General features: G+C 40.3%; 3 protein-coding genes across 5 annotated transcripts; 1 reads left to right on the forward strand and 2 right to left on the reverse strand.

Moving 5' to 3' along the window:
- The first annotated feature begins 369 nt into the window (after positions 1-369).
- On the forward strand, positions 370-11932 carry reep1 (receptor accessory protein 1). 3 transcript variants are annotated; one of them, XM_086049088.1, is made up of 8 exons: positions 370-510; positions 1678-1750; positions 2234-2310; positions 2508-2628; positions 3719-3832; positions 5394-5556; positions 7979-8166; positions 9577-11932. In XM_086049088.1, the coding sequence occupies exons 1-8, from the start codon at positions 479-481 to the stop codon at positions 9646-9648; spliced, it is 840 nt and encodes a 279-aa protein (XP_085905214.1). In that variant the 5' UTR covers positions 370-478; the 3' UTR covers positions 9649-11932. The 3 variants fall into 3 exon arrangements, with proteins under 3 accessions (XP_085905214.1, XP_085905215.1, XP_085905213.1); XM_086049089.1 differs by lacking the exon at positions 370-510 and adding an exon at positions 629-756; XM_086049087.1 differs by lacking the exon at positions 370-510 and adding an exon at positions 1510-1599.
- On the reverse strand, positions 11332-14167 carry mrpl35 (mitochondrial ribosomal protein L35). The gene is made up of 4 exons (XM_086049090.1): positions 14060-14167; positions 13720-13891; positions 12312-12456; positions 11332-12235 (listed from the first exon to the last, which is right to left on the reverse strand). Exons 1-4 carry the CDS (start codon positions 14088-14090, stop codon positions 12047-12049), a joined length of 537 nt encoding a protein of 178 aa, XP_085905216.1. The 5' UTR covers positions 14091-14167; the 3' UTR covers positions 11332-12046.
- Positions 14168-15040: 873 nt separating this feature from the next.
- LOC147137493 (uncharacterized) lies at positions 15041-21699 on the reverse strand. Its single transcript, XM_086049085.1, has 9 exons — positions 21115-21699; positions 19283-19456; positions 19070-19208; positions 18350-18438; positions 17965-18028; positions 17674-17762; positions 17480-17592; positions 15918-16074; positions 15041-15611 (listed from the first exon to the last, which is right to left on the reverse strand). The coding sequence occupies exons 1-9, from the start codon at positions 21161-21163 to the stop codon at positions 15454-15456; spliced, it is 1032 nt and encodes a 343-aa protein (XP_085905211.1). The 5' UTR covers positions 21164-21699; the 3' UTR covers positions 15041-15453.
- Between the last annotated feature and the right edge of the window lie 729 nt (positions 21700-22428).

Raw genomic sequence — 22428 nt, forward strand, 5'->3', positions numbered from 1 at the left:
TATTGTATTTTACAGTGGTTTATAATTGCACCAGCTCAGCCTCAGAAGTTTTTCAAAGTATAGTTTAATAACCATTATTGTAGTTTTAAGCGATGTAAAAACAAAAACATTTAAAAAGAAATTGTAATTTGTAGTGCTGTAAACGCACACGGACAACACATTAAGAACTAAACTGTAATTGTAGTTTGCAATTTCTCATTACATTCGATCATTTAAGAGGTGTTTCTATTATTTTGGTTACCCTATTTAGCGAAAATGTGCAATGAAAACATGGGGACGGCATTCTATCGATTTAAAAAGCCGTGCTTCATGTTGTCGTGCGTTGCAACAGTGCCTCCTGTGGCCATATGTGTCACTGCGTGTCGTTGCGTCGGTGTGTGCTGGTGCTGGGCGCCTTGACTCGCCTGTCATCATCATCATCAGGCGGAGGAAACTCCTCCTTAGCAGAGACAGCACGTTCTGTTGCCTCTGCGGCGCAATGGTCTCTTGGATCATCTCCAGACTTGTGGTGTAAGTCATTAATTTTTTAAAAATCCTTTCACACGTGAGCGTGACGATCATTGCGAAATTGCTTTGTTTTGTCGCCTTTCGGAAGGCGACGCTCGAAAGGCGCTTTTCTCCTTCGATTCTTACAGCACAGCAGGACTGTATTGTATTGTGTTTTGGTGTGTGTGACAAAATGTAACACAACTGTCACCAGCTGGTATGAAGCAGCTCGGGAGGAATGCTAGTGGTGGGCCTGTTTATTTTTACCAGGTATTTATTTGCTGCCTGACGCTCTCTGGTGTTTTATTATTGTTATCATTAGGATACATTAGCCAAATAAGTGAGGCACCAATGTTACTGGGCGGCTACTCAATAATGTGTTGATGTCCTACATTGGAGGGGGGAAAAAAAACACAAAAAAGGGATGGGTCAGCCTTCTCAGGTTACAAGCAGTCATGTTATTGAAAGCACGAAAAGAATAAATCCAGACATGTTCATAGAAATACACACCCTTCCCTACCCCCACGAATTGAATAAGATATTATCTATTGTTACTAGTGAAGCTTATTTTTATCCTGCTATGAGTGAGCGCCATAGCACAGTAAAGGCTGGGCCAAGCCTGACAAAACAAGTCAATTAAATTTACATGAGTTTTCATTCACAAAGGCCGAGTCCAAACTAAAGCGAATGTGGATACACAAAATGGTGATCACTCTATTTGTGCTGAGTGCATGCGGGTCAGTAACTTGATCGGCTCGCCCTCAGCTGTTGGCCAGGCCACGGTGCTCCTTTAGCCGGGCCGCAGGTGTCTCCACGCAGGCTAACTTTGTCTCACTAGGATGGGTGAGGGGGGTGGGGGGAGAAAAAAAAACATGGCCTCCCTAAATCTGACTCATTATTGGGACCTTTATCATAAGCACTGGTCGTTAAGATGACATCATTGTGACAACATTATAACATAGGCACATTGTCATAAATCATGTGTCATAAAGTCAGAATATTGAGATGTCAATGTGAATAGTTACTCTATAGCTTCCATGAGTTAATACTGTGGTGGGATTAACACTTGACTACAATGTTCACCTTTGCACAATTAATACATGCTTTGTTCACGTATGTAGAGTCATATCGTTAAATAATATTGTCTTAATGTAATTTCCCCATGTTAATATTGATAACATTTTCTTTCAGACTTGTGTTTGGTACGCTATATCCTGCCTACTCGTCTTATAAAGCCGTCAAGTCCAAAGACGTAAAGGAATACGTAAGTGCATTATGTTTTTACTTTGGTAATGACTCGCTTGTTCGGGTTCAGTATTCATAAATTCACCAATGTTTTTTGTGCTCTTTCTGAAATGCCTTAAAATTGCCATGTATCAAGAGTAATGCTGTATAATGTAAATTTGAAATCATATTAAAGGGTTTGAAGGTCATAGCGTGTGGTATATTCACAGCCAAAAATATTCATCGAGGCAATTCTGAAAATTTTGGAGGAGCATCAGTTAGTCGCAACTTTTTGCGATTAGCGGGGGGATTACTTCATAGTCGTATGTTTTCATCTGTGCTTTTGTTTGCATGTGTCAGTGCCGTTCATCTATGATATTTTTACACGGTTCCTACACGTAAATATTTACAGGACAACGTATCAATATGTGGATATGCGCCCTTGTTCTGCTATATATTGTCACTTCAAATCCCCCTTAGTGACTGTAAATATAAGCGTGAGCTTGTTTTTCCTGCGTTTTAGGTGAAATGGATGATGTACTGGATAATATTTGCCCTATTTACATCTGTGGAAGTATTCACCGATATGTTTCTTTGCTGGTAAGTAGTCTTAGGCTTTCATTTTAATCAAACATGTTTATTGGGTACACCTGCACAGTCTTAATGTTAATAGTGTGTCTTAATACCCATACACCCAACCGCCATAATAAACCTATTGTTCAATGAATACAATTGAAAGTGATTGTGACTAGTGAGCCTCTTGACTGTGTGTTTGTGTGTCATCACATTCACTCCAGGCTTCCTTTCTACTATGAACTGAAGATAGCCTTTGTGGTGTGGTTATTGTCGCCGTACACTAAAGGCTCCAGTGTGCTCTACAGGAAGTTTGTCCACCCCACTCTTTCCTCTAAAGAAAAGGTGAACATTCCCCATTTGTTTTGCCACTTCCTTTTGTGAAGTTCAAGGACGGGGAAAACACCATCCTTGGTTTGAGTTTGTACTGTTGATACCCCTCATTAATAGTCAGAGCTGGGCAGTCCGTCCCTGGGCCGGACCGGTCGGACCCTCCGGCCCGGCCGGATGCCCATTTTTGGGGTGGAGGGGTGACAAATTTAGAAAAATGACTGGACTAAGCATGGCCGGAAGTGGATTTTAGTCCGGCCCACTAATCGGCCCTCATGTGTATGACGTTGTTGCGAGGCGGCCAAATATCATCTCAGCCTACTTGGTGAAAGGCTTCTTTTTAGGCTTCTTTTCTCTACTCCCGCGTCGGCGCGAGTGACACCTGCCGCATTGATGACCGACGCATTGTGCTGTTGGCGACAGGTCTGCGACACATGCCACGCACACACTTCCCTACCTCCGGAAATATGCCGTAGCAAAGCTGCTGTGTATAGTGGTTTGCTGGCATGCTTTTATTTTGAAGGCCGTGAACGAAGGGAAGTGTGGAAAATAAATAAGTAACTTGTTGACTGCTACTTCTGGCCGTCTGTTGGACCCAAATAATTATACAATACAACAAAGCCAACCCCGAGGCTCGCAATGGAAGTAATCACACGCAGTTGGGTAAGTAGTAAAGTACTAGTGGCGCATTTTGAAGCGTGTCCACAGCAGGTTTGAATAGTAAATTAGCCAGCTATTGATCCTTAAAAAGACTCTGCCGTTCGCATCTCTCCCGCGGCGGCGTCAATCACGGACACTTTTTTTTGCCTAAATAAGGGAGAGGGGTCGCGGCCGGAAGGGTACCCAGGTCAAGGGTGAAGGTTCGAGGCCGGACCGGCAAAAAGGGTCAAGTGCCCAGCTCTGTTAATGGTGTTGGAGCTTCTCAGCTCTCTAGGGAACAAATGTGGCTTTGTGCTAATTCACTTTTGCTGTGTTGCTACATATTTGTCTTTTTCCCTGCATCTGTAACGGAATGAGTTGTGCATGATCAGAGTTGACTCAATCACGCAGCTACAGTTGTCACGGAAAGAAACACAACATGTTTTCGTTTTGTGGCTTGTCCCAGGATATTGATGAATACATCTGCCAAGCTAAGGACAAAAGCTATGACACACTGGTGCATTATGGGAGAAAGGGGCTGAATGTGGCCGCCACCGCTGCAGTCATGGCGGCAACAAAGGTACTGCCGACTCTGAACATTTCTTGTTTTGTTCTGACCTAATAGAGTAAGTCAGGGTATCAACCATTTGCGGTGGGACAGAGTATTGATTTCGCAGTGTATGATTTTGGTATCTCTTACAATACACCTGAATTCATTATTAATATTCATTATTAATATTATTGTTGTTGTACTACAATATGTTGCACATTTTATGTCACGGGTGAATTTGATCAAATATTAAAAAAAAATCATTTATTCAAGACAATAAGCTGTGTATATATGTATATGTAAATATCAGTTTGGAAGCATTAACCAATCATTTGATGAGGTAGTTGAATTCAAATAAATCATTTACAATTGGGGACCAGACCATTTTCCTAGCAAATCAGGGATGGAATATCGCTTAAAATCGATTATCATCTTTCAGAGACTTTTCATAATCGGGCCTTTGATGACATTGATTGGAAAGTGGGCTAGTAGCCTAAAATTCGGCATGCATTCCAAGTGACTCTGATGTGATCCATCCACAAATTTGTGCAGTGATGGTGAGGTGACGCCTCATGAAGCATTGAACCACTTTGAGCCAATTGGTTTGAGAAAGCGTTCATCTCTCGAAGCAGGAGGGCCTGAGTCAAGATTTGATTTTGAACCTAGAACCAGGGTTATAATCATCTGAGATTTTTCATTATAGTTACTTTTTATTTTTGTTTTGACTTTTGAAATTCAGTCCGTTTTTATTATGTTTAGAGCAGGTTTGTTGGTTTTTATGAATTAAAAAAAAAAAGCTTCCTTTTAGTTTAGTGTTGTGTTTTTTTTTTTTTAGACTGCCAGACATTTTCACACCGTCTTTTACCATAAAATTTGAAAAAAATTGAAAAAACGTAAATAAGTTAATTGGATTGAAATGCTGGACTGTGAAAAGACAAATAAATTTGTCTTTGGCAGTGAATGAGTTAATATATGGTGTATTTGCCGAATGCAACATAAAAGAGAAGCTTCCTAAGTATTGTGTAATAAAATAAACTACAATTCTCAAATGACTGACCTTCCTTCCTCCGAACAGAGCATATTGAAACAAATACATTTATAATGAACAGTCAAAACTCATGTTTGATATGAGCTGACAAAAACGTTTGACATTTTCGCTATTTTTCGTTAACAAAAATCTTTTTTCAGTTGTAATTTTTAGTTATTTTGCTAGTTTTCTTTAATTATAACCTTTCCCTAATATCTTGTGGTATATATTACACCATGGCAGCACAGTGCATTAGTGGTTAGCCTATCTGCCTCATTGTAGAGCATTTCCAGGTTTCAAATATTGACTCAAGACACTCCCGTATGTGCGGTTTTTGTCCTGGTACTCCATCTTTTTTCCAGAAATTGGGTTAGATTTTCCTCTAAATTCTGGTCCAAATTGTATGGTTTCTTGAGTTGAACTTTAAAGTTCCATTGTTTCTTACTGGCCAGTCAAATAACAAAACCCTGTGAGAACATGCATGTATAAACAATATGGTTCGAGGCTTTAATATCCCGAAATACACATGAGCTTTCTGTTTCCAACTACTCTGTTGTGTCCCAGGGCCAAGGAGTTCTGACGGACAGGTTGAGGAGTTTCAGCATGCAAGATCTAGCGGCGTATGAATCGGACGCGGCCAGCTCCACTCAGCCAACGAGAGCGGAAGCGGCAGCTCAGCACAGAGCCCGCACCATGATGCGGAGCAAGTCTGAGAGCTACAACAAAGGTGAGCAGAGACAGTTGTCGTCACTAAATGCAAGGGTGGGGAACCTGCAGCCTGTGGGACTTTGATGGCCCAAAATAACATTTCAACTCGTTCTAAAACTATTAAAACCTCAGAGGAACATTTATTTAAAGCCCAGAAAACATGCAACCCATAGATGCTCAATATTAAGCCTGTGTTCCATTGTTACGTCGTATTTTCACGAAGTATAGTATAGTGTATGGAGGGCGTCATTGTATTAAAGCTGAAATGGCCCCTGATAGGAATAAGATTCCCCACAAAAAAAAAACAACTTTAAAATAGTCCAGATTAATACAGACAACCCCCATTTATCATGGGGCCTCATCCACAATAGGTGAAAATCTGCAATACAGAAAATGTCGACTGAAAATGACATCACAACTGCTCACAACGACCAATCACGGCTCAGATTCAGAAAACAGGTCAGCCGTGATTGGTCATTGTGAGCAGTTATTATGTCATTTTCAGTCGACAGAAGACAAAATGGCCGCTGAACGATGCTCCCAAAAAATACAATTAAACCTTGTACATTTAAACACCAGTAATGACAAAGATCCACTAGCTTAATGCTAACATAATTAAAAACGCCATAGAGGGCAGGCTAGTGGAAATTAGCATTGATGCTACGTTTTACAGCATTTACAGTACCAGGCTGATGTGCCCAATTATCATGTCGCTTTCTTGATATTGTTCAGGTTACTCTTCTTTCCTGAGTTCCCCCTTACAACTACCCCAGAACCTCTTCCTGTTTGGAATGGACAAGTGTGTCCTGTGATAATGCTCACAAGTACAGTAGCTGCTTGGGGGATTTAAAATCAGGGGGATTCCTTACGCAATATCATGTGAACACAATTTTTCCTTTGAAGTTTCCATCATCTATCCATTATCCGAACCGCTTATCCTCACGGGAATACGACTGTTCTATTCTTTCATCTGCTATTCATGCATGTGTCGCTACAGTAATACAATATTTTTAAATATAAGTACAGTTAACATTTAAAACGATGATGTATAAAAAGCTGTTAATGAGTATTTTTGGCATTATCGTAGACTGTTAAAGAAAGAGCACCCAAAAAAAAAAAAACACAATTAGGTGTGTCTTTCAACAGATAGCTGAGTGTAGGTTCCAGTGAAAAAACCTGCAAAGGTCGCAAATAGCGAACAGTAAATGGGATTTTTTGGGGTAATCAACTTTGAGGTGATGAGTTGAGTCAATATTGATTTTTTTTTATTACATCATTTATGCGGTACTTTTCACTACCAAACACAAGCTCGCTTACTTTTCTTGGTTGCACTGGCCCCACCCACTCGTTCATCCAGTCTTAATGAGATACTTTCATGGCGTCGCAGACAGAAGGAAATGGTAAAACTCCATCACCGTTTCACATAACAATTGCAGGTTCACTACTTGCCACCGTGTGTAATAATAGGATATCATTTTAAAAGTGGAGGAGGATGCTTTGCAATAATGAATTATAGCAAACCTACAGTTGGGTTTTGTGGCTTGTTTCAAGTTGTCTAATGCAGACGCTAAAGTATATTGTCTGTCTTTTCATTGTTACTGGACTGCATTTGGTGGATTCGCTGACGGCCGACTTGAGTATTTTAGGCTGTTCGTAAGCCAGCGTTCGCGGATGCCGTTTCATACGGGCGTGCAAAGCACTTTTGCTTTTGTTGTAGTTGAGGATAGCATATTTTGCCACTGTGACTGGAGGCTACTACTCATTTTTTTCTCAATATTCCCCAACACTTGTTGCACCGGGCCACCTGATCGACCACGAGGCGTTTTCAGCCGGGCGTGTGTGTTGGTAATGCCAAAACACGTGATTGGCAGTTAATCAACTGCAAGCTGCAATTGTCATTGTGCAGTTGTAAAGTCGACGCGTCAACAAGTTGACTCGATTGTTTCAACTCCTAGTACACAATATGAGTATGATGTGGTCATCTTATGCATCCTCTAATTATTTTTGTATTGCTCTTGTGCTTGTTTTCATGAGATGTGTACAAATAGGTGATATTTCGGGGAATTGTTTGTATCCATAATGCATTATAGTCTTTATGCTGACGGGACATTTTCATGGGATTAGCTGCCAATAAGAAAGTTACTTTCACACATCCTCAAAGGCTATATTTAGTTTGCCCTAAATGTCAGCAGTGGGTTCACCGCTCGATCTCAATGTCACGCACATTGAAAGACATTTACACTGCTGCAAATTGATATTCACTTGTCATCACTTTCTATCTGGCCTCTGCTTTGTTGTTTCGAAGGTATATGTTTATATAATGTTAACTTTTGCCCTGAATGGCTCAAATCAGATGAATCTCTTGTAGAAATTTTGTCAGTCAGTCACTTGAAAGTTGATGGGCGAATGATTCACCAAGCGCCCCCCCCCCCCTTTTATAGATTTTGACATGATTGACTATGAGGTGTTGGCATTAAACCGAAGGGAGCCAGAGGAGTCGCTGACACCTTATTCCTCGCCACCCTCCACGCCTTCCCCCACTCCTCCAGCTCTAGAGGGGGGAGCGAAGGGTGCGTGGGGGGCTCCAAACTCACCTCAGATCGGGCTCGTGAAAAGAAAAGCTCCCGAGGTACCCGCTCTGCCGACGAGTGTTCAGCTGCTGCCTGCCTGTAACACGCTCCCTTGCCCCCCCCCCTTGAGAGTGCTCATTCACTCACCCGGTTGACTCTTTTTTTTTAATTGTTTTAAAATGCTGCCACTAAATGATCTTCACGCTTTAGTGCACCTGCAGCTGTAAACACTTTTATCACTTTTGGTGAATTAGGTCAAATTGGACTTGTTGTTCAATGTGTGACTGCATTTGCAAATGTGGCATGTAAAGGCCAAATAGAAAGAATGCATCGATGTGGATTGTCTTAAGTACATTTCACCACATAAATGCTTCAATGTATCATGTTTGTTTTAATGATTCTACAGAATTAATCACCAGTAAAGCAAACCACTTGCAAGTGTCTTCTTAAAGATTAAGATTCCGCTGGCAATTTACAACAACATATGTTGTTGTTTTTTTTTAACTGTATATCTTATAACGTGATTTATATTGGATGGCGATAATGAATCAGTAATGGAGACATTCCTAACAATATTAACTCATTCACTGCCATTGACGAATTTACTTGTCTTTTCACAGTCCAGCCATTCAATCCCAGGAACATAGTTATGTATTTTTTTTATGCATTTGAATTTAGCAATTTTTGTAGCATTCTATGCATTAAGATTGCACTCAAATGTGATTAAATCAACATTATTGGGCACTAATTGAATTACTATAATTAAATTTGGAAATTTAGCATTTTAACTCCAGAAATTATTGTAAATACCTATTACATGAGAATATATATATATATATATATATATATATATATATATATATATAGAGAGAGAGAGAGAGAGAGAGAGAGAGAGAGAGAAACAACCATTCACTTACATTTATACCTATTGACAATTTTGACTTTTCAATTAACCTAACATGCATGCTTTGGGAATGTGCGAGAAGGCTATACTGTAATTAGTAGAATATTTTAATTTTTTTCATTATTGTCAGTAAATTATTTTTGTTTAAATGACTGTGTACTATATATTTTTTCCTTTCACCTTGTTCTACTGCCATAACAGTGAGATGTGTAGGGTCCACGTTGACTTAGCTTAATGAGGGAATTTGCATGTGCTTAATTTTGTGGGAAAAAACACATTACTGGATGCTACTTGTATGTTTATATAGGACTTTAAAAAAAAGCTATTTTACCTGTCAGAACTATTGATGAGCATGTGTTTCATTGCAGAGAATGTGGGCCTTTCAGTTTATTAGATGAATGCAGGGAAAAGCATGCGCCTTTCGGAAATGCGCATTTACCAACTGGCAAGAACGATCTTAGAGCTGCAAGTGAAAATAATACATTCAAATTGAAAAAAAAAAAGAACAATCAAGTGCTTTTTTTTAACACGATCATGTGGTCGATGTTTGCCTTTCTCCCCATAGCCTCCTCTTAGAGTCTTAAGGCCTCTCACGAGATCCAGGAGCGCTGTTTGTTCCAACAACGAAGCCATGTGAGCGAGCGCATGGGCCGCGCACATCGACGCCTCTAGCTGCCTCCAGCCTGCTGCATCACGTAATTTAAAAAAGAGAGAAAAAAAAAAGGAAGGAACCTTTACGTGACTGAAGCAGCACCGCTTTGGAATTTGGTATTACCAAAGTGACCTGTGACAACAAGTTTATATGATACAGTTATGATACAGCAAGGACAACAAGTGAGAGTTCCATGCTGATCAGACCTGCTATAAGTCATTATACGTATGTACAGAGTGTTTTTTTTCTCTCTGTGAGGTTTAGTTGGGCACTTGCATGTGTGTCTGGCCATGCATTTTTTTTTAGTTTGTGCTACAGAATGTACTGCAGCTCGCTTGTCAACATTAAGTGTAAGTCGCCAATGGGACAAATGCATGGCTGCCGTGGTGAACGTTTTAAAAATGGGGGTGGGAAAAAAATCTGATGTGAATCCGAAAAACAGCTCGTCATGAAAAAGTCAAGCAGCTGTGGCGGAATTATTTACCTCTAGTAAAGCCTTAATTATAGATATAAAGTATCACGTCTCACATGGCGATTAGTTCAGTTAGGGCCACAAGTATTTGGACAGTTTTCAACATGTGATTGAAGTGTTGGAAGACAGATTTTGACCTTTGACAGGTTTCACAAAAAGATGGCATTTTCCATTTACGAATTAGCCATTCTATGCAGGCTCTTTGCCGAAATGAAAGCGACTGTCCTAATATTTCTGCTCCTAATTATTTCTGAATATTGTGTTCACATTAATTCATTTTGCACTATAGTGAATATCAATCACTAACCTAATTCTAGATATTCATCAAAAAAAGCATCGTGCATCTCAGTAAATTAAGACTATTGTTTAAAAAAATGTCAGTAGTTCCATTAAAAAAAGTGTGTTGTCAAGATTTTGATATCAGACCATTAGAATTTGGGCTGCGTTGCAATTTTGTAAACATCTTTCCTTGTCCATTGCTCAATAACTGAGATTGGATGACATTGGAGCTGGAACTAAATACGTATTAATTGGCCATCTGTAGTCTGTTCAATTAATCCATCTGACTACTTTTTTATGATATTGTGATTTATTGAGATGCACCTGTACAGTATGAGTAGCCCAGTGTCTTTTGTGGTTAATGTCACGGTTGTAATAGTCACTTTCACAGAAGGGTGAATGATTTTGACAATCTACTTTTTTTTGTCATTTATTAGGCCACATAATGCAAATCAAAACAACAAATAAGTCACAGGCTGCGTTAGGTTGTATTTTGTATTTCTGAGCATCTCTACTGTGGAGTTCTTGAGGGACATTTTGCAGATTTCCAATCAGCATATATATACTGTATGTGTGCTTGTGCGTTTTATGGGGGCTGCCGGGGACGGAATTCAGTATTCTCTAAAAAGTTATACTGAAATATGCATTTCAATATTATGAGAAGAGCATTTCATATATGCAAGAGGTAATCTGGAATTATGATCCTGATGCACCCTCAGTGTTTTGTCTTCATTTTCTTCATGTTACTGAGCCTTGGACAGCATTTGAGTATCACTGTCAGTTTGTCATGGTTGAATGCGCACAGTAGTGTTCTTGTCATCGCAGCATCTTATATGCTGAAACAATAGCTTCTCAGGTACAATTGTCTTGTTTACACGCCGCACCATTCACAAGGATGTTCTTGGATACACTCGCCATTCACTTCAAGTATCATTTTAATGGATCTGATTTTAAAAATGCAAAAATCGTTTTTTCAAGCATTTAGCGTCAGTATTAGAGGTAATGTGCTTTGATCAAAAAGGTCACCATTGCATGATAATTATTGTAGGTCTGGTATCGGAAATGTACTTAACAGCCCACTAGGGCTTTTCAGCCGGCCCAACACTTGATTTGAAAAAAACGGGGGAAAAAAACTCAGAAGTTAAAAAAAAAAAAAAAAGGCCAAAACATTTAACCCACAAAGGCTCAAAATATACGATAATAAAGGTCTGATCATTATAATTGTTCATAAGTGTCATATCGTCATAGAAGACATCATGCAACTGGAAACGTACACAGAAAGGAATAAGGTTCCCCAGCCCTGCTTTAGATGGAATTCTTAACTGAATTAATGTGAATCCGTTCATGATTATTATTAAATGCTTCCTCTTTGCAGGGTTATCTTAAGATTTTGTTCTGGCAGGCCAGAATGACTTCAAATTGATGTGCGCTACATGTAAAAGTAGCAGCAGTAATGTGATAACATGCTTTATTGTTGGTTAAAATCACTTTACAGCCATTAAAAATTAAGCAAACGTTTTCTCTGACTATTGGTTTTGCTTGTGGTGTGTTTAAAACAAAAAACAAAACAGGATGCAAAGTCTATCTAGATTTGAACATTACGTATATTACAACAAGACACCAATACATGAATCACAACTTGAGGTTGACTCTGTCATGGTACTTCAGGTATGGATCGTCCACAAACCAGTTCCTCCTTTTCCAATACGGTGAAGTCATTTTATCAAACATTTTACTCTGCGTTCTATTACAAAAGACATGCTCCCTCAGTCGCTTTCGTCTGGCCGGTTTCTTCCTCCACAGTTTCTTCTTGTATCCAGCCTGTATACAGGAGGGAAAAACCAGATTAAATCAACATCTTTGTAAAATAAAAACAAAACCAAGAATAGAATCGTACCTTGCGTCGAATCCAAAGACCGCAATGCAGCCTCATGAACCGCTGTGTGACAGACTTTACAGACTTCCTCTTTCCCTTCTTTAAACTGTAGTATGTCAGACTTCTGCTGGGCTGTTGACTCAACGGGGGAATAAGAGCAGATATCCTGCAAAATAGTATTTAGGATCCATTCATTTCCTATTCACTGTTTAAGGATTCTTATATGGTGGACTACATAGTTCATATCAGTCAAACGAAAAATAGGCTTCAGACACTACTCGAGCACACAGTTAAATCATTGCTGCTTCCGTAATAAAAAGTAAACAAATAAAATAATTCAGAACATAGCTATCTGTTGGCCTCTGTTGCTCTACTTATACCATATTAAAGATATTTTCATGCCACAACTCATGAATTGGTCTTGTGTGGAAAATCAAAGTACATCCCGGAAACTTGGTCAGACTATTGTATGTTTTGTTTAACTGGATGCCTTGATTGCCTAGTGACACTAAGTACTCGGGTGCATTTTGGCCAAAAAGGCTACACTCTTTTTTATTTCATCCACTGGTAGCCCGACATATATAATTAAGAATTATGTTAAGTACTATTATAAATCAGAGCCAGCACAACTTGGTTCATGTAGGGTCAACAGCGCCACCACCCAAAAAGGCTTAACTCATTCATGTAGGACCCTGCCTCAAGAGCTGATATTCAAACCCTGAAAACCAAAACTGTGAGGTGCTAATTACTTTTCCACCATGCTGCTAAAATTACATGTAGTTCGGGGAGATAGGGACCGAGCCCTGCTGCGAATGGCAAAAATCCATGAGTAATATATGCCAATCCAAAATTGGTTTAAAATTGCCTGAAGTCCACAAGATGACAAATAAGCACTTTTTTCTGTTAGACAAAGCTAAGCCACAAGATGGCACCAAATCAATATCAATATAATCAATGTTATATTCGACGTCACTTGGTCCTGAGCACAGGAACAGCAAATAACAGGGGCTATGCTCCCCAAAAGGCAAATGCTGAAACATGAATGTGCAGGGGTCACTCTGCAGTTTAAATGTTTACGCTTTATCTTCGGGTTATACAAGTGTCAATATTTGTCTGAACTGTAGATACAGTCAGAAAAAGGTGCTACATTTGTACCTTTTAGGGTACAGGCTTGTCAGTGTGGCAGAACCTTCAACGGTACACCTACAAATGTGCCTTTAAACGGTACATATTGTGACCGCTAGGATTATATGTACCATCAAGCTAATGACCACCCTGCATACAGAAGATAGTGAAGGCGGAGCTGCCAAAGTATAGAAATTCAGTTCCACAACTATTTGTCTGGATTTTCATATTTTGTCAGGAAGTGATGATGTTTCCGCGAGCGACTTCACTGCTGTACTAGCAGCAGTGGTTCGAGAATCTTTACCGTTGGAGGAGGCCGCACCGGGATAGTTGACAGCCTGTAGCAGGGAGGGGAGCGCGTATGGCCGGGGCCTCAATGACATAAAGGGGTCGAGCTGCTTGGATGAAGCCGGACAGCCGTGCCACGTTCCTTGTCCGGGTGCATCGAGACACAAGTAGCGGCGATCTCAGCAACCCTGTCCGAGCACAAGGACAACATATCAATACGGGAAGGACAACTCGCTCAGGCTCGCAAACCGACATTCGTTTTTCCGTGCAAAAAGCACATGTAAGTAACACACCCAGTGAATATTCGCTAAATTAAAGAGAAACACAGCTAAATGTCCAAATGTCACATCGCATACCCGACAGATTCCTCGCCAGGAGGGCCGCCATGTTTTCCTATGACGAATTACGTCACTACAGTATCCTGTTTGGACAAACGTCATTATGACGCTGTACGACAAAATGCTACCCTCTAGCGGCATCTCTGTTGTCTTTGGGCTGCCCAGATTTCACACTGAGTGAGTAAATTGAGACGAAATCACCATTTCAGTATTTTGTTTGGTGGTGTGGCGTGCCATGACATTTTTCAAATGTAAGTGTGCCTTGACTTAATAATGGCGGGGACCAGCCACTAAAATCTCGTGGCACAAATACAGTGTTTTCTTGTAACAAGTGCAACCAATGGGAGTAATGAATGTCACGCTGGCGAGGCTTTGACACGATCATGTTGAAAACAATTTTATCAGCTGTCACATGCCATAAAAAAGAAAAAAATATCTGCCTTGAAAACAACACTGAACTAAAACTGCGTGCTGCCATTAAAATGACTGCAATTACAAAGTCATCATTTAATTTGGATCAAATGTATGACCAAGTCAGTGTTTCCAGCATATTATCACCTCTTGACCTTTTACAACAAGGAGGACATTTTTGACACCGTTCTTTTACCCATGAGCCATCCATCCATTTTGTATACTGCTTATCATCATTAGGTTTTCAACTAGGGTTTCGCAACTAACTGATTCAATAAAGAGAATTCAGATTAGAACAATGAATACTTAAGTGCGTGTTTTGAGAATGTGAGAGGAAGGCGGAGAAAACCCGCACAAGGAGAACATGCAAATTCCACAGGGGGTCCAGAGCCTGGATTCAAACACCCAACTTCAGAGCAGTGACGTAGATGTGTTAACAACTTGTCCACCATGTCGCTGCAGCTCTTAACACCATGAAAGACATCATGAAAATATACTGCATATTTTGATTAGGCTCCATCTAACCCCTGACCTAGTGAGGACCTTTACCAAAGGTAATTCTCTTGACTAGATACAAAGATTTAAATGTGAGGTTGTAAGTGATTTATTTTTCTTTAAAACATACAAACATTTTTTTAAAAAAACCTTACTTACAGGAGACAAAACAAAGAGATGCATTAAAAATGAGCCATCATGTTTCATGTGCTGTCATTGAGCATCTAGCTGGTGGTTGCACCTACAGGTCTACAGACAAACAAGTGCAAAGGAAAAGCAATTATTCCTGTAAAAAGTGCCTATTATAAGGAAAGGCTCCCACCAAGTCCTGGCATGCATCTGCTTTTGCAGCATGACGCTCCTAATCCAATAAGCTCGCTTACAAAAGGACAGTGTTCGACAACTGTGAACGTATCAAACAACTAGAATGCTTCACACGGGTGCCAACGCGCGTTTCATTAATGCACTCAATGTACAGTGTGTCCACTTTTGGTCCCTCCTTTGGTTCACCAGCCAGCATACACGGGCTCTGCATCACAGGGAATTCCATAATAGCGACCTTGAGGCCTCTCCTTGCGTAATAGCGGTGCACGGGACGCACTCAGCTCCCCATCAGTGTCTCTCATTTTGCGTAGGACCATTAGAATGATGAAGAGAAGAGCCACTAGAAGCAAAAAAAAAAAAAAAAGATGCAATTAAAATCCATTAACCCTTTCATGCAAAGTGGTCACTACAGTGGACGGCTATTTAAAAGTTGCTTTCGCCTATGTTAATTAATCTAAAAAATATATTTATATTTTAAATAATAACATTAAATCATCATTAATGCATGTAAGGGTTACAAATATTTTGAAAAATTTAGATCACCATACTGTACAGGACACATGCTTGTTATTTGGGAATATCAAATGAGTGGATGTGGATCTTTCATAGACTATGCCTTCTTGTTACTCTCAGGGTGACTCCTTACCCCCTCCTCCAATTACTAATAAAGCAATGGTGACTGGGGCCAGTTCACATGTGTCCCCCGCTTTGCGAAAGAAAGTCTCCATGCAGTAGCCTGGAGCTGTGCTGCCCTCTGGACAGAAGGCATCGCTGGGACAATGAATGGGGGTCACGTCTGGACTCTGGACATATAAAAAAGCTGTTAGCAAACCTTTAAAATCATACACATCATTAGGACCACTTGCACAATCTAAAGCCAATACAAATTTTGCCTTTGCAAATATAGAGGTATTAATTACTGTGGTTGCAATGGTGAAGAGTTGTGCTCTATCATACTGTGTTTTCGTGTTGCAAAACAAGGTAATCAAAGTTTTGGAAACCACTCTCAGTATGATAAGGGATAGTTCCAATTATAATATACACCAGGGATGGGCAACTCAGCAACTGGTGGCTCGCGGGCTACACTCTAAGTGAGCCCTTTATTAATTAAAAATAAATGAATGAATATTTTTTAGTTATATATTTTTTTACAAACCCCCCAAAATCTTCCCAAAAAAGCTGATTAACATTCAATATACATTTTCCACGAAAAATGGAGGGAAATCGGGGTTAAAGATTCCGGAAAAAACAATCGGAAAATCAATCCATCTATCCATCCATCATCTGAACCGCTTATCCTCATTTTTGTGAAAAATGCACAAAACAAGTTCTTGCACTGAATGTTGGTTTCTTGTCTAGCAGTTTGGTGCCGTCCTTGAATGGTAATGTTTTTTATGCAAGAGTCCTTTGCACTGGAAAAACAATTACTGTATGTTGTTATTTTGTTATTCACTTCAAAACGTCTGTTGTTGCATTAGGATAGTGGATTTATTTATATATGTATTGAAAAATGCATAATCAAAAATGAACTTGAGATAGACTTGCCACGCCCCTCCCACGACCGCGAAACATATACCCAACCACCCCCCACCCCCCTAGGATAAAAGTGTAGATCCGCCACTGCCAGGGTGAGCTGGGCTCCAGTTCTCCCATAACCCTGAGGACAAGCACTTTAGAAAATGGATGGATGGATGGAAGTCCGCTGATAGTGTAGTGGTACACACGCCTGAGTTGTGTGCGGGCAGCGTGGGATCAATTCCCGCTCAGTGACAGTGTCTATGTGTGCCCTGCGACTGGCTGGCGACCAGTTCGGGGTGTAGTCTGCCTTCGCCCATTGACGGCTGGGATAGGCTCCAGCAACTCACCGCGACCCTATATAGGATAAGCGGTTTGGAAGATGACATGACATGACATGGATGGATGGATTGACAATTTAGAACTTTATACCAACACTCATTCTCAGCTGAGCTGGGGCTTATGCCAGCTGATTTGGGGTAAGAGGTGGTTACATCTTGAACTGGTCACCAGCCAATTGCAAGATTTGTACTTGTTGACCCTTGCATATTTGTAGTTCAGTTTCTAAGACCGAATTCCTGGTACGGCTGTTGTATTGGTTCTCGTTAAAGTGTGCAAGTGGTCATAATATTTTTGTCTGTGTGTTGTCAATAAAGTCATGGTGAGTCCAAAGGGAGAATGAGAAGTACTGACTGGACAGTAGTGGTTTTCTGGGCAGGTATCGCAGCTCTCTTGACCCCAGTGGATCTGGAAGGTGCCACTGCTGCAGATCTGACACATTGTCTGATGAGGAGCCTTATGCATGCCTGACCAAAATAAAAAAAAATCATGCTAAAGTTTCCTACTGTGGGTATTATGGAGTGCAATTCTCAAAGACGCATGCAAACCTGGCCGACACAGAGTGCAATCTTTTGCTGCAGACTGTAGTGCTTCTGACCCGCCGGGACACGTCTGGCATTGGGAGCAACCGGAGGAGCTTTCATCGAAAAAGATGATGAGTTTGACTGAATACTACAGTTGAGCACAACTCAAGCCACCTTTGCACAATTCCCAGAGACGCCACTGAACATTGTAAGCATGTGATGCTCCAATTGAAGACTGACGCTGATAGCGATTCTTCACACCGATTATACAGTAAATATCTTGCATTCGAAAGGCAGACACTTCAAGAGACTTACTTGCAAAAACTCCCTCTAGAACACGGCGCACACGATGTGGAACTGTGCAGCGAGGAGAAGAAACCTGAAAGCAGATTAGAACGCTAATTTCTTCACATTAGAGTTCCTATAATCCATGGGCCTGGGAAGAACACTTTCAAAATCCCACATATGTAGTAGGTGGCTAGCTATGAACAGTTTGCTGGCTGATCCAAATGAAGATAGTTTGACTTTAGTGAGAAGTGAGTCTCACATCAGATATCTGACTGATCATTTGACTTTATGAGTGCACATACTGACTGTATCATTTCAATATAAGGTTCTAAGATACTAATGTTTTTGCACAATAGTTATTTAATAGTTCTGTAGTGATAGTAACTATGTTGGTTTTGTTCTAAAAACCCACCTGGGGAGCAATTTGCACAGCTGTCTGCACCAGTGTTGTTGTTGAAGGATCCAGGGGGGCACGGCTGACACAATGGGCTCCCAGTAAAACTGTTGTAAAATAAATATGCATTTACTTCATTTTCCTTATTCTAGTACTTAGGTCGGTAAAAATTCATCCCACTCAATTGTGTTTTGATATTAAAAAGAAGGTAGAATACAGATTTTTTTTTTAAAATAAATATTAGTTTTGACTCTCAGTATCTCCAGTGAAGTAAGGAAAAATGGCCCAATCAAGGTGGAACCTTTGGTTCACTGACAATTTACTTTACAATTTTTTTTTTCTTTTTCAACAAATATTGCTCGGCTTCACTAACTACGCTTTCTGACATCCACACGGAACACTCAAAACACAAAACGTCATTCGCTTGTTGTGGCATGTATTTCAGGTATATTTGTTTTCCCCTGTAAATGAGCCTTTGTATGGCTCCCAAGAAAGAGAAACGTGTAAGTGATTGTATTATTCAGAAATCGGGGAAAGTGCGTGGTGGGTGGCAAACAGCTAGTAAAAAAAAAAAAAAAAAACATGTATCTGTCATTAATTTGACTGTGTTCTGAATAACCTGTTGTGCTTGTTTTGTATCACTGCTCTGTGTTAAATACAACATGTACATTGAAAAGAAAGCAAAACCACACCATCTGCCACAGCACTGCCCCCGCTGTTAGTCGCTTGTGAGCTTACTTTGTGTAGAAGCCCTGTCTACAGGGCAGGCACTGCTGCTGTCCAGCCAGTGGCTGGTAAAAGCCAACGTTGCATGGTAGACATGCTCCAGGAAATAGACACAGCCCAGGCTCGGAGCAGCATGCGCACAGCAGGGTGCCTTGAGATTGAAATCAAATAGCATCAGCTCTTCAAGAGCCCTCCCCAAAAAGTGTTTTTAGCTATTACACTCACCATTGTCGTACTGCGATCCGGGTGCGCAGGGCTCACAGTTGGAAATGTTGAATGCAGAGCAGCTGGGGGTGGTGCTGCTGAGTGGAACAGAAGTTGGCGCCAGAACAGTGGCGTTCTCCACGAGAGTGGTGGTGAGGGCAGCAGGAGTGGGTGTGGTTTGACTCATCACCATGCCTGCAACACAAATATGTTGGGAGTGTGACTTTGAGTGTGGAGGAGGTTGACTCAGTGCTGTAACCCAACCAATCTACCAAATCAGGGGTGTCGCTAGTTTTCATTGTCACTATTTTACATCATTTCAAATTCAATTCTTTGTAAAACAAAAAAAAAAGAAAAAAAGAAAACAACAATCAAATGCATCGCCTATATTCTTCAGTGATCCCCGTTCGCCATGCGCATTACGTTGAAGGCACACCCACAATAGGTAAAAATCTACATCCATAGACATGTTCTAACATGAGGAGAAAAAAAACGCACCATAAGTCTAAGGGCCCTATTTTCATGCCCAGCGCAAGCCTAGCGCAAAGTGCTGTCTAACTGCGTGCTTCTTTTGGTATTTTCGCAGATGGGTGCAGTTAGAAATTGGGTGTTTAAGCTGTTGTGGAAGTGAACACGGCTGACTTGATTCCCAGCCAATCGAAGCGGCTCCTCCCGTTCACTTTGAATTCAGCGCAGGTTAGGTGCGTGGTCTACATGGCGGAAGCATAACAGACCAGCTTGCTTAAGCAAGGACTCCAGTCCATTCAGAAGGTCGATGCGCACAAAGTACTTTTATAAAGAATTGCAAGATGATCTCCATTTGCACATAATGTAAAGCTAGCCGCTGTAAAGTGGCCACTTGGAGACCGCCTTCCCTGATCATGCATCTGTGTGTGATCCCCCCCCCACACACATACACAGTCAGGGGGGTGCTTCTGTATTAATGATGATAATGCATTCAATGAATTAATTTCTACAATGATTCAACGGGTTCGATGCAAAAGATGTCATATTTTATGAATGAAATACAAAGACATCCTCCACACGTCTGCCTGCACCAGGATCAAATCCACTAAAATCACGTTACACCCCCTGCGCCACAACTTAGACCTGCTTTTACCTGGTCTAAAGTCTAGTTTACTTTCTGTCACCAATTGTCAGGAACGCGGCGCGTAATACAAAACGCCTGCGGACCAGCGAGGCACAGCGCGGTCTGTCAAATTCCCAAACACGCTAAACGAAGCCCCAGCTCAAAAATGAAGATGTGCCAGTTGTTATATTGAGCACACATGCACCTGACTACTAAAATAGGGCCCTATATATGACTAAAATCCAGTTTCACCTCATTCTTGTCCGAAATGTGTTGTTTTCAGTTTCTAGCTGTGTAGCTGAATCTGTGCGGGGAAGTGCGGCCAGCAGGTATAATATAAGCACATCAGTGAGACAAGAAGGCACATTGTGTGAGTAATCACATTAGCCATGTGCTTGAGTGGGAGCCATCTTCCTCAAGAAAAGCAGTTATTCAGAGAGGAGGGGATCATGTGATTTGGAGTCAGAACTGGATTGGTAACAATTCTCAAAATACGCGTCTAAATTCATAAGAAATGAGGCAAATCCAAAGAACACGGAGGACTTTCACTTATCGACTGTTCCTAATCGGGCTTTGTTAGGTCTATCGTAAAGAGATTGTAAAGCATAAAAATCTTTTCAAACTGACTGATTTACAAAGAAAGAACTTGAACTAAATCAATACTGTGCAAAATACAGTGTGCACTGATCATGCCCTGGAAATAGAAACATAAACAAGTATACTGTATAGCACATATTTACCATTTTTTGCATATAAAACTCACCAATGAAGCAAAAGGCAGAGATCAGGGGCAGAGGTGCCCAACGATCCATCCTCCTCTTGATGGTCCACAACTCTTCTTCTCTTCAAAGTTCATCTACAGCATCATCTTGTCCCTGACAAATCACTGACAGCTATGTTTTTTTCCCCTAGTCAAGCTCACTTGAGGTGGGAGTAGTTGTCTCATTGGCGTCATATGACAAAATACACATCATGTGATTTTGCTTTAGAAGGAAAAAAGGGGGGAGGAAAACTGGTTAAATGGATTTTTTACATGAGGCTTCCAGCAGGAGCGCTAATGTGCGGGATAAATCCATTGGAGGCGCCTTCACAACACCTCATTCATTCCCATCAGTTTGATGAGAATTTAAGAATTTTCAAAGATCTCGTTCTATCCAGACAACAGACACAGGTGTGGTTTGGGAAAGGTGACGCATAAACGATGATGAAACAGGTGGTGACAACCTTTCTGCATATGGAAATTCAATCCTAATACAAACCCATAAAGCCATATTATTTTTCTCAGAAGAACCAACATACAGGTAACTATGATTAGGTTTAAATGGAAAGTTGTACTCAATCAATCATTGTAAATTATAGATGCAAAATGTAGATGGCCATGTTAAAAAAAATAGTTTTTTGAGGTATTTATAATGTTGTTTGTCTGGTTCATTGCAAACTACTTAAAGTTTGTCAAGGTTGCAAATAAATATGATTTGCATTGGGGGTTAGGAGTACAGGTGCATCTCAATGAAATCAGAATATTGTGAAAAACATATTTAAAAAGTAAAACTCATCTACAATATTCTGTAGGGTTGCCACAGAGTAAAATATTACAGGGTTTTATTTGTATGATTTTCATAACTATTTTCCTATGCATTTAATGTATCTGTAGTAGTTTTACTTTTTGAATTTAACTACAGAAATACTACAAATGTACTTTTCTTTGATATTCTAATTAATGACGCACGTATGCAAAATGTATACAAAATGTGGCATCCCTTTTTGTTAAATATTTAGCTGCATACAAGATGCAAAATTGTGTGTTGTATTAGAAACTAGGAAATTCACTGGCTTTAGTTTACGTTCACGTTATTTCGTACACCCGCTCTTGATGAGTCAATACAGAAATTATATCCAAAATATTTCAAACGAGAATACTATTTTTGAATTGACATTGTCTGAGGTAATAATTGAACAAAATGTTCATTATTGGTGTTGTAATGCCAATACACCACAGTAATAAATACAATTTAATAACTTGAACAGTAGAACTAGAGAGAAATATACTATTTTATTTTAAGTGGTTTTTAAGCGG

This window comes from Filicampus tigris, chromosome 13 (assembly GCF_054856515.1).
Source record: "Filicampus tigris isolate MCC_2025a chromosome 13, RoL_Ftig_1.0, whole genome shotgun sequence".
Classification (NCBI taxonomy): domain Eukaryota; kingdom Metazoa; phylum Chordata; class Actinopteri; order Syngnathiformes; family Syngnathidae; genus Filicampus; species Filicampus tigris.